Source organism: Meleagris gallopavo, chromosome 3 (genome assembly GCF_000146605.3).
Source record: "Meleagris gallopavo isolate NT-WF06-2002-E0010 breed Aviagen turkey brand Nicholas breeding stock chromosome 3, Turkey_5.1, whole genome shotgun sequence".
In the NCBI taxonomy this organism is placed as follows: domain Eukaryota; kingdom Metazoa; phylum Chordata; class Aves; order Galliformes; family Phasianidae; genus Meleagris; species Meleagris gallopavo.
Window position 1 is genome coordinate 43,821,998 of NC_015013.2, and position 12,333 is coordinate 43,834,330.

Sequence of the window (12,333 nt, forward strand, 5' to 3'; positions counted from 1 at the left end):
GCTTTAAATGCTGTCACCTATTTGTGCTGAAGGGCAGTGATATTTCCGTATGCCGGCTATTTCTAAAGGAGTAGCTGCAGGTGGTTGCAAATCCTAACTGTGATAAAGCAGAGGCTGCCAAGAGCAGGAGAGCTGCACTGTTTGACTGTCAAGAGAAACTGGAGTTAGTTTTAATCATTTGAGGTTTTCCTATAACAATGAACCCAGCAGACTTGGTTTGAATCAAATGGCAACAAAGGCTTAAAGGAGAGTTGGGCTATTTCTGTCTTACTGCTATTTTGCTGTGCCTTTGTTGAGAGAGACCACTTCAAGTAAGTGAGCTTGGCAACATCTCACAGTGCTTCTGCCTCCAGCTGCTGGAGGCTGTTGTGAACGACACCACTGAGTGCTTTTGCTGCTGGTGGTGAATTGTGCTCACTCCAGATGACATCTTCCCCTCTGTGGGTGAGTCTGAATTGCATGCTGAAAAATGACAACCTTGTCAAATCTTTCTGACAGATTCAGATTGGTGGGTTTTTTTCTTTTGATATTCTTGGCTGCAAAACACCGCCATCCTGTGCACCTGTCTGGGCAGTAACAGGTCCTGGTGCTACGTGGGGAGCATAAGTACTGGCTGCATTAGAAAAAGACATTGTACATTATGAAGCAGATAATCTCCAAACTCCTTTCAAATGGCTGTTGAATTTATTTGCTTGATAAATACAATCCTAACAAAATAAAAGTTAACCAGATTAAGAGATTTTTCTGAAGAACATTAGAAAAATCCGTGACAATTCAATAGGAATTAGTGTGAAAGAAACAACAAAAAAAAAGTTTAAATATTGCCAGCATATATAAAATGTATGTAACGAAGGCAAGGGAGAATGCTCTATTTAACATCTGTCATCTGACCGCTTTTTGTGTTTATAAACTTCTTTCCAAATTTTAAAAAAATACTATGCAGTTTTCTATAACATATCAAAGCATTATTTGTACAAAATCAAATCATGGCCAATGCTTCACAACAGTGCAATAGATACAGAATTATAACCATGTCCAACAGGTGCTGAAAATAAATACCCCGATTAAGAAATAAGAGCAGCTCTCTGCGCCTGCCCTGGGGGGGGCTGATGGAGCGGTCGCATGTGAAACAGGAATGGCCCTCAGCTGCCCGCAGGGCCAAAGGTTTCAGAGGGGTGGAGGCAGGAAATAAAGCAGCCACCAAGCTGACTTACAACGCCAACCCAAGGCTGTTGCTGGGCCCGGTGCCTCCAGCTGGTGCCGCTCCTTCAGGGAGGAACACAGCACTGCTTGGCTGTAGGGCAGCAGCGCAGACCTGTCTCACAGTGGGCGTGATGATGGTTTGCAAGAGAGCAGATGCATCAGCTGCACTGCTACACATGAACAGCTCTTGATGAATGCTTCCATCATACAGAGACATAAATAACATCTGTCAAGTTTTACATTTATTCAGTACACCTTAAAACAAAAAAAGAAGTTTAAGGGCATGTCAGGTAAACATGATACCCCACAGTCTCCCACCTTTTCAGCCAACCAAGGATAAATTTAAAGCTCCCATGTATATAATCTGCATCAGAAAGGTATCAAAGGCACAAGCAAGAAGTGACGAGGTTAATAAGCAGAAATAATGGTGAATGAGTAGAATTGCAGGGCAAATAATTAGTACGTGTCGGTGTGTTTGCGTTCATTTGCTGAAAATGAGACCTTCGGTTCTGCACTGATGAATGTAAATAATGGGTTTGGTTTAAAATAAAACTGTTACTGAATTATTGTAAATCACCTGAAGGAAACCAGTCTTGAAATAATCTGATAGAAGCTGGAGAACTCTTCTGGCCTCTCTGCACTCACCTGAGTCTGATGAGCAGAAGCCACAAAGAGCAGAGACAACAGTCTCCAGGCTTAGCAGACAAAGTTCTTTACAGGATGCACACAGCCAGCAACCAGTTGTGCAGTTTGACCCAAATGTCAGTTATTTGCACACTGTGATCGATGTTACCTTATAAATACCCAAGGAGCCTGATCAAATAGGAGTTTCTTTCCTGTCTTTGCTTGGAGATGGCTTCACTTGCTGCTCCTTGCTTGCTTTTGGCTGCTCTTTGGCTGCTTTTGTCTCCAGGACCCCGTCCCTTTGCTGCTGAGAAGCAGCCCCACGCTTTTCCGCTTCCTCCTCCTCCTGTGCCTGCTGCTCTGACTTGGCTCGCTGCAACAGCCGGAGTTGCACACGCAGCTCAATGATGGCCTCTCGCTCTTCATGAATTGCTTGGTTCAGATGATTGTTCTTTATCTTTTAGGTAAGGAAAACACACATCAGTGCTCCTCAGCCAGGCATGTACCTCGCACACAGCACCGCTTTGCTGCTAATACAGCAACATGGGCTTGCATGCAACAGCAATTGAAAAATGGAGCCCAAGTTTCATGCCTGGGCAAAACCAACACAAAATGATCTGTCCCCAGTGGGGGAGAGTGCCCATAAATCCTAAGGTTCAAGTTGTCTTACCTCCAGCTCCTCATTCTGCCTCTGCAAATCCTCCAGGATGACCTGCAGCTCCTCCTCATCCTCGCTCTCACTTTCACTCTCTGAAGAATATTCCTCTGTTTCACTCCGGCCATGTTGCTGGCGACTGGAAGAGCAACGACAAGCTGAGATCACAACACTTGCTCAAGTTTGTCAGGACTGGAGAACATAAAGTTTGCTCACGTTCACTGAATAATCTAAAGTGGCTTTGAAAACAAAATTAGGGTTGGTTTAATTTAACAAATCCATGATTTCCTATGGGGATGTTTTTTTATGGTGCAAAGGTCTATCTCCCATTAGATCATAACTTCATTGCTGTACTAACAGAAAATAACCCAAAAGATAAAAAGATGCAGAAATTTCAATAAAAAGAATCATCTTGCAAACGTGCTGATGTGCACAGAGTGATCTTCTAAGGGTTGTTTAGTTTTGCTACTTTTCCCCAGAGCGCATGCCTGGCTGGGGAGCGGAGGCAAGCAGTCTCCCTTTACCTTTGTATTTCAGCTATTTCTGCACGAAGGCGATCAATTTCTTCCTTCTCTGAGGCTATCTGTCTCCGCAGAAACTGCTCCATGGCCAGCAGTTCTTCTTGCTCTGTTAAAATCTCATTCTCCTGCAACAAGCAATTAGTTCACTTACAGCCTTGGCTTTATGTTCTGTGGGAACATGCACTGAGGATTACTCTAATGCTGTGCCCTGGGACGCGGCGATGCTGTTCCCTGAACTGCTTTCAGAAGTACTTAGCATGCCTGCATGGCACTGAGTCAGCAAAGACTTCAGCCCAACTCTAAGTTCCAACCCAACAATGTCTGCTCTGAATCCTCAAGGTGATGGCTGTGCTGAACAGCTGTGGGGATGACACACCGAGTTCTGGACGTGCAGCTGCCTGCTGTCTTAATCACAGGGGAAAGCTCTGGGATAACCCACAAACGCTAAATTCTAAAACTAGGTCTTTGAAGATTTACAGTGAGAGAAAAGTGCAGCAGAGGGAAGATCAAAGCTATTGAGGCAAGCCAAGGCAGGCACGAATGCCAAAAGAGCTGCCTTATTTCCTTTGATCAGCAGGAAAAGAGTTAACAGTCCTAACTGTGGTCAGTGCTTTATAAGCACGTGGACAACAAAGTCTACTTGTTGTTGCTGCACACCATCTCCTCCCTGCCTGAACAGCAGCCTGCTCAGCTTCAGGCACACTCCTGCAGTCTGCGTGCTTTCCCTGCTTTAGTTAGTGCTCAAACAAAGCCTCAGATTTTAACAGAGAGAGTGAGAGGCCCATTTAAGCCCCTTATGTTTTATGTTTATATTAGAAGGAATAAGTACACGCTTAGTAACTCTGACTAAATGATGCAGAACAGGAAAATACAGCATACAAACTGCTTTCCATTTACCTGAGCAAGTAGAATATTTATAACTTCCTCGTTCTCATTCATTTCTTCTTTGGAGACATCCTCCTTGGAAAGGCTGGCAATTTCTTGTGCAATCTTTGTTTCACACTCCTGCCAGAGAAAGAGGACAGTTCTGAAAAGGCCACCTGCCCCACTCACTAGTCACTGTTATGAAGAGGTTTTTTTTTCAACATATTATTTTTCAAATTTAGAACCATAACTCTTGTTATGAAAAATTTTCAGGAAGATGCTTTTAATTTCAGCATTTGCAAAACAAAATGGCTGCATTCACTGCTTACCCAGTGCTCTGGGACACAGCACAGTTTAAAAAATGGAAGTTCATTCACTTGAGCCTTCAGTCATCCTTTTTGTTGGGCCAGAACACACAGTGTTAAGCATGGAGTGGATATGAGCTCTGTCAAACGTTGTTGTAGTCATGCACTGTTAAAACACTTAAAAACAGCTGGAGGGTGAAGATGCCACTCCTCAGCCATTTAGGAATTAAGATGGAAAAAAAAAACTGCACTGAAAAGATTGAAAGGGGGAGCTGATCTAATTCCCCTGCATTCTCATCGTTTGTGAGAATGCTCAGATGTTTTGTTTTGAGTCATATGAAAAGTAAGAATTGGGATATCTGCTTCACCTACAGCATAGCAGCCTGGATACAAGTGTAAGAGACTAAACTTATGCTCCACCAAGGGCCCAAATGATTCTTTTTCCACTGAGCCTTTGATTGAGGCATTGTTAAGCCATGCTACACCCACACCCCCCCAGTGCCTGGTTTATCTGTGTCTCTCTGTGTACCTTGGGGAATGCTTTCACAGTTGTCACAGCTCTATCAACTCATTAATGGCCCACTTTTCCCTAAAAATGTAGTTGTAGTTTTACACTTTCACAACTCAAGAGTACTGTAAGTAATATACCAGAAATCTGCAAATTTAATTCTAGAATGTAACTTTATGTTTCTCTTTAGAATTTGCATGCTAAAACTCACAGAGCAGAGCAGGAAAGCATAATGAAAAGCTTCGGTGACAACCACGCTTTCTAAATCCAACTTATAACCCCCAGAGTGCCAAAATTCCATACCTGTCACAATCTGTGAGCATTAGAAGCCCCCAGTCAATGGTTATAGAACCATCTCACAGTCATGGCACTTTCAACTACTGGGCCAGGCAGTAAGGCTGAATGATGCACCCCAAGAAATGGGGATGAGCAGCGAATAACCGACAGTCATGAGACTTGGGGAAGAATCGCTGCAGTTAGAAATACTCCAATGTCATTTTCATCTATGATCTTCCTTTGGGCAATAAATAGCAAGCTACTCACTTGTCTCTTGGCTTCTCTTAGCTTCCTCTTAAGAGCTGTTAAAATTCTTTGCACCTCCCAGAGTCTCTCTTCTTTGGATAAGTCTTTTATCCCTGCCTGCAAGTCTCGGTGTAAACAGTTCAGTAGGAACTCCTAGAAATATAACCAAGGCAATTAGTTCGTTAGTACATCAGAGCAGGGGAAAAAATACAGCACTGGCTTCATGACAAAAGGCGTGGAGTTCTGCTTTTCAAAGCACGTGGCATCCCACAACAGGACAACTGTGATACAATTACACTCTTATGAAAGTTTACTGCTGAATTTATCAAATCCAGGACAAAACCAAACCAAACAACTGAAGTATTCACCAACCTGTCGTCTGATTTCTTCTTTGATGCTTTCCTGTGTCTCTGGTAGTGCTGGCATGGTCGCCATGTTTGACCAACGAAGAGGTTTTGTTACCTGTTTTAGGGTCACATTCCCAAAGAACTCTTGAACATGCGTAAAAAATACATACAGGACACGGTTGCTGATCTGAAAGGAAGGGCATGGAAGATGAGAACACTGGCTAGGTTGATTTCTTCACATAATCTGCACCTGTGAAGCACAGTATCTTTCTCCAGAAATGCAAGGGCTTTCCATCACTTGCAAATACATAGAATGGTTTGGATTGGAAAGGACCTTTATGATCATCTATTTCCAAACTTCTTGCTATAGGCAGGGACACCTCCCTCTAGACCTCCCCATCCAGCCTGGCCTTGAATGCTTCCAGGGAGGGGGCATTCACAGCCTCACTGGGCAACCTGTTGCAATGTCTCACCACCCTCACAGTAAAGAATTTCTTCCTAGTACCTAATCTAAATCTACCCTCTGCCAGTTTAAAGCCATTTCCCCTTGTCCTGTCGCTACCTGTCCTTATAAAAAGTCCCTCCCCAGCTTTCCTGCAGGCTCCTTCAGGTACTGGAAGGCTTCTATAAGATCCCCCTGGAGCCTTCTCCAGGCTGAAGAGCCCTAACTCTCTCAGCCTGTCCTCACAGGGGAGATGCTCCAGCTCTATGACCATCTCTTTCTTTTTGCTCACGCAAAGGTGGAATTGATAGCAAATAGGTAAGCAGGAACACCAAACATACTGTGCTATGGATGGCTGCCTCCTCTCTCCTCCCAAAACTTCAGTATTTTCACCAACTTCTCTCTCAGATTTAAAACAGTTAAAAAAATTGTTTGAAAGGAGCTGCTACCATATTCCTTGCTTTAAAATGAGATAGAAGCAAATATTTATTCTGATGCTGTACCTTCCATTAAAATTTAAAAACGCAGCCTGAAAGAAGGATTAGAATTCTGTCTCTGCCTGTATTTTACTTGCTAAAATCTACTCAACAATGAAGCACGATTGGGCCTGCATCATTTTACATTAATAGTTGCTTTTGTTTCATAGAAAACAACTGGCACAGCAAAACAGCAGAGAAGAACAGCCCTTGTCCCACTAGGCCTCCTCCCGGACTCTTAATAAAGCAGTGCTTTTCTGACAGATGAACTTTCTTCTAGAAAGCCCACACCCACTGCCATGTTTCCAGCGGCATGGATAGGACTGATTCTGAGCTGCATTTAATACAAAGTTGTTCATCAAGGAATTAACCAGTCTAGAAACCACCAAAATCTTCCTAGAAAACTAGTCAGCAATCTGACTGCAGACACCACAGCCATTATACCCAAATCATCACAAGATCTGTTTGCAGCACAGGGCTCCGTGCCTTGATAGCAAAATTAAGCAACAAAATACTCTTCACTAAGTCATCACTGTGTCAGAAACCCAGAAACTCTTCATTTGCTTGAATTATAAGATTAATTCAATGTTGAATTACTTGTGCTCACAGAGTAAAAAAACAGTCTTTGCAGTGTTTTCATAATAGCTGATACCAGGCCCATGCTATGCAAACTCACCTTCAGAAAGCCTTCCCTCCCCTACTTTCTTGCATTTTATGTTCCCAAAGTATAAAGAAGAGCTTTAATTCAGCTTAACTGAACCAGACAGTGCCTGACACACACCTGCAAGAGAACTCCTATAAAGAAGCCTTTCTTGTGCTGACGCTCTGCTCTAGCACTTGTGTGGGGCACGTACCTGGACAGTAGGGCTGAGCACTATAGAAATATTCTGGATGTTCATTTTTGTTTCCAGTTCCTTTGCGATAACGTGGTCCATGTGCACAATGAGCCAAGAAATGAGGAGATGGTTACACTCGGGCAGCTCTTTCAGCAGCCTCTGGCACTCCTGGACTTTCTCAGCTTCTGTGCTCTTTCCACAAGCATCTTCAAAGCGGGGCATTAGCTCTTTGGTAAGCAAGTTTTCAGGCAGTTCTCGTAGGTACTGTTTCAGCAAGCTGGCTACTGTGTTGGGCTCATATTCTTCCAGGTTGGGAGATTCTTCTCGGTCATAGGCTGCTTTGAGCTCATCAACTTTTGACTTTATTCCTGAAAATATTTAAATAAAGAACACAATTCTTCAACTCTATGTGCATAACAGTTATAAGTCTTTTGTTTGTTTGTTTTTGTTTTTGAGAAGCACTTATTCCTCTTCTCCTTGCAAATTAAACTAATTGAAAATACCTTTTAAAGATTATTCACATGTGACAACGTTAAAATTGCAATTCAGGATTAACTTGATCACTGTATCTAAAAGCACTGACCACAGCTATGAGGCCCAAACCCAGCACTGCTGACATTCCAAATCAGCTGGGCCCAGCAGTTCCTTTACATCGAAGAACATGAAATAGGTGAGGAATGAGAGAATAATGTAATGTATGTTTCAGGGAATCATAGAATGGCTTGGGTTAGAAGAGACCCCAAGGATCATCAAATTCCAACCCCCCTGCCACAGGCAGGGCCACCAACCTCCAGATCTGGTACTAGACCAAAAGCACCACAAGTGCTGGTACACTGCTAGGCCATTGTCTTTCAGAGCTCTCAATTTAAGTGCTCTCGCGCACACCAGAGGGTGCTATTGCACTGGAGAACACCTGGACAGTACAAACATCAAGAGCACCTTACGGAAAACAAACCTTCCGTGAACATTCCCAACGCAGCATGCCCTGAAAAAAATGTACTGCCAGAATGAGCCCACAGAGGAAACTAAGAAACTGCTGAGCATCCCTACCAAATACCATGCAGACCATCAGGTAAAGACAGCTTAATGAAGCCTTTAGCAATTGTCTGATTACTGCTTTGCAGCGCTGACAGTAACTTGTCCCAGGTGCTTTCCCCCAGGTTCCTTTTCTCACTTGTTTTTGCTCCCTTAAATGTGCACGCTGAAATACTTGCTTGGGTTTCACTGCACAGAGCTCACAAAGGGATTGTTTTGTTTAACACGACTACAGACCACGCTGCTTTATGTAAGCAGGTGTTACACAACTACTGTGGTTAATTACCCTGCTGTGGCTAAGCTTAAATGTGAAACTTGCATTTTCTGCTTATTAGTGACTTTGCCCAAACAAAAGAAGCTATTAAGAAGAAAAAAATACACAGAAAAAAGCAACAGTGGGAAGCTTAAGTTGTAAAATGGTTATTTTTCATCTTTGCTTTTGCCATCAACAAGCACAGCATTTCTCATGCACAAGTAATAAAAATTAAAAAAAAAAAATACAAGCTTGCCAATGCAGCGCATTTAATTCATACTTACCATCATCCTATCACAACAGGTCAATTTAAATATATTTTTACTGCCTTTAAGCAATACCATGACATGAGCAACTTTTCTGGTATTTTAGGGTTTGCTTAGCTTTAGCCACCTGATAATCTTTTCAATAATTAAAATCAAGGCAGCTTTAAATAGCATCTCTAGGTGTTTAAAGTGGTAAAACAAGAAGACAAATGCAAACTAAAGAACGTGTACATCAGAACACTCAGAATACCTGAAACTCTGTAGATGCCTTCACACTTCATGCCATACTTCTCGACGTAATCTATACATTCACGGAAAACTGCAGGCAGGCGGATGCCATCATACATCATGGTCCTGTCTACTGCGTCAGACAACGGAATGCCAAACACAGGTCTGTGACTTGGAACATCCACTTGAGGTATCTCTGGCTCCTGAATTGGCTTTTTCTTTTTCTTCTTCTCTTTCCACTGTTTTACAACATCTGCCGCAGTTAAGTCTTTTGACTTCTTCTCTTTGTGTTTGTCTTCCTTATGCTTGTCTTCCTTGTGTTTTTCATCTTTGGGTTTCTCTTTTATTTTAAAATCCTTTTCCTTTTTTTTGGAAAAGCTGGGTTTCTTGAAGACATGTATTCCCTTGGACCGCTTCAACTTGGAAGGACTTTCAGCTTCATCGCCAGAACTGTCCTCTTGGAAGGCAGCATAACCTTCCGCTAGGAGGCAAAGGAGGGAAAGGCAAGAGGACAACCGTAAGTCGGTTTGCTTTGCTGATATTCAGCTAGGAGAGAAAAAGTAGTATCTAAGGAGGAGAGAGAAGTTACATGGGGAAAAACATAGTGTCTGCCTCACTCTTCCGAAGGCTTTTCGTAGTTGTTACACAATGAAGTGGACAAAGACTAAATCGAGATTGCAAGTCACATCAAAGATAAGCCACACTCCTCCTGCATGATCTAAACAATTCATACTTTACATACTTACTCATAATTGCAATGTCCATCTTATGTGCTAGTTTCCCATTTAATAGTCAAGGAAATGCAAAAGAAAAAGAACCGTCTCGCAACTTCTCTATGTTCCTGCAATCAACAGTATAAGAGTCGGTAAGGATCATCTGCTACATACATATAGGCCTAAAAAGCCTTCTAATGAAGAACAAACAAAACTTCAGGCACTGAACTCTCCAACCCCATTCCAAAACGTTATGAATTTTAAGATGAGTATGAAATTAATAAAGTTACAGTCACAAACAAAATAGTCAAAAAAAAAAAAAAAAAAAAATAGCCAAGCAAACTTACTTTTCCATTGGAAGAATAAAACAACTCCAGTAGCACTACCACTATACCTGTCAGTGAAATTGTATTTTTGTCTTAAAAACTGTACGTGAGATCTCCAAACGAGTCCGTGGCACAGCACGCCGTTTCAGCACCAAAACACCAAGTGTCCTTTAAAGCATCTGCACCAGCATTTTCATTAACTACGCCTCCGCAGCTGGCCCTGCCTATCCTTCAGGCAACAACAACAGGGAGGATTACAAAAGAACAGCCAAACAACAAAAAACTCCATTAACTAAACAAAAAACCCACAACCAAAACCAACAACATAGAAACCAATGCAACTTCCATGTCAATTCATTGTGATTTTACACGCACCGTGCCCCAAAGAAAGCAAGCCAGAAACTTGTTCAACAAAGAAGGCATTTCACCTGCATGTCATCTGCACCGCCTACGTCCCCCAATGCAGTGGAAAAGAAGCTCTTGCCTCAGTGTGATACCCCTGTTATACAGATGCCTTGACACTCTTCCCCCACCTGTAGACAGTGCCTCTGCCTGAATGAAGCACAGTGACAGCCAAGTGCTGTTTCTGACTGAACAGACCTAGTTGGTGAAAAATTAAACCCTTCCTTAAGTGATGTGAGAAAGTCTAATGGAAAGATGAGAGGTTGTACGTCTGCAGGCGAGACACTCTGTGCAAAACAACCTTTATTCACCTGTTCTAAAAGCTGCAACTAGTTTATCAGCAGAACTTCAGCACATCCAAAGAGCTCTCTACATTTTGAAGCCTTCTTATATGCTTTGTAAGTAATATTTAATAGTTAAAAACATGAAATGTATTAAAATGTGGGACTACAATCAAATAACTACAATCACTTGACCAGTTTTCCCATCCTGGACTCTTTCCTAGAACTACCAAACACATATTCCATGGAAGAATGGATAAAGATCTACTGGAGAATAAGCAGCAACCAGGTCTTGACCTCCCCATATCGCTAGATCGCTGCTCACTCTTCTCGTAAACTAACAATGAAAATGGGTAGGGAAATCTGCAACGCATAAGCTAAGGATTCAGTTCTGGGATAAGAACAGCACTGATGTAGCAGGTGCAGGACAAAGCAGTACACCTCACCATCACTTCCTGTCAGAATGAGATGGGGCTGCACAGATTTAAGATGGGGTTCCCAGATGTCACTCCTGAGCAGAAAGCTAAATCTTCACCAAAGGGAGCCCGGAACAATCCGTCCTCAACACTTCCAACTGGGTAGCTGTAACAGTGCCCCATCTAACAAAGTGGAGTTCCTCCCAACACACGTACCATGCCCAGTGTCAGCACCCACAGTGCCAGTCAGCACAAGGAGCCTGCACTTGGAGGCTGATTCCAGCAATAAGCAAAGCACCACATTTCAACACTCCGTGTTGCAAAACAAATTCTTAATGCTCTTCAAGCCCTTCGGTAACACCAGTAACAGCACATTACTGAAACTGGTATTTCTTGACTTCATGAGAAGACATGAAGCAGCAAGTCACATACAAAACCAGCCTACTTTGTCTCAGCAACGTAAGTTTACAAATGTATACTCATCAGAGATTCACTGAGAATCTCTTACCCATACCATACGGGAGTTTCTATGTCTTCCAGAGTAGGCTAATTTTATTTAGAAGTAACTGTACTTCTGGTAGTAATATTACAGCACCTCTTTCACCAGTGACACATTGAAATATAAGCAACCCAAATTTATACAGAAGAAAAATAATTGAAAGCACGCGATAAATCAGGTAATTTTAAACGTGGCATGTTACATTACATCATAGAATATCCCAACTTGGAAGGGACACACAAGGATTGAGTACAACTTCCAGCTCCACAAAGGACCACCCAGAATTGTTCTTCAAATGCCCCTTGAACTCCAGCACTCGGGGCTGTGCCGCCCGTTCCATGCCCACCGCCCTGTGGTGAAGCACCTGTCCCCAACCCCCAGCTGCCCTCCCCTGACACAGCCCCATGCCGTTCCCTCGGGCCCTGTCGCTGTCACACAGAGCAGAGCTCAGCGCCGCCCCTCCGCTCCCTGTGAGGAGCTGCAGCCGCCATCAGGCCTCCCCTCAGCTCCTCTGCTCTGGGCTGAGCAAACACAGGGACCTAAACTGCTCCACTTATCTGTTGAACTCTAGACCCTTCACTGTTACTGTAGCCCTCCTCTGGATGCCCTTG

General features: G+C 43.0%; 1 protein-coding gene across 1 annotated transcript; it reads right to left on the reverse strand.

The window, feature by feature from the left end:
* Window positions 1–662: 662 nt before the first annotated feature.
* On the reverse strand, window positions 663–9,865 carry RALBP1 (ralA binding protein 1). The gene is made up of 9 exons (XM_031552824.1): window positions 9,832–9,865; window positions 9,108–9,566; window positions 7,322–7,671; window positions 5,575–5,736; window positions 5,224–5,355; window positions 3,901–4,008; window positions 3,007–3,128; window positions 2,498–2,621; window positions 663–2,284 (listed from the first exon to the last, which is right to left on the reverse strand). The coding sequence occupies exons 1-9, from the start codon at window positions 9,848–9,850 to the stop codon at window positions 2,021–2,023; spliced, it is 1,740 nt and encodes a 579-aa protein (XP_031408684.1). The 5' UTR covers window positions 9,851–9,865; the 3' UTR covers window positions 663–2,020.
* Between the last annotated feature and the right edge of the window lie 2,468 nt (window positions 9,866–12,333).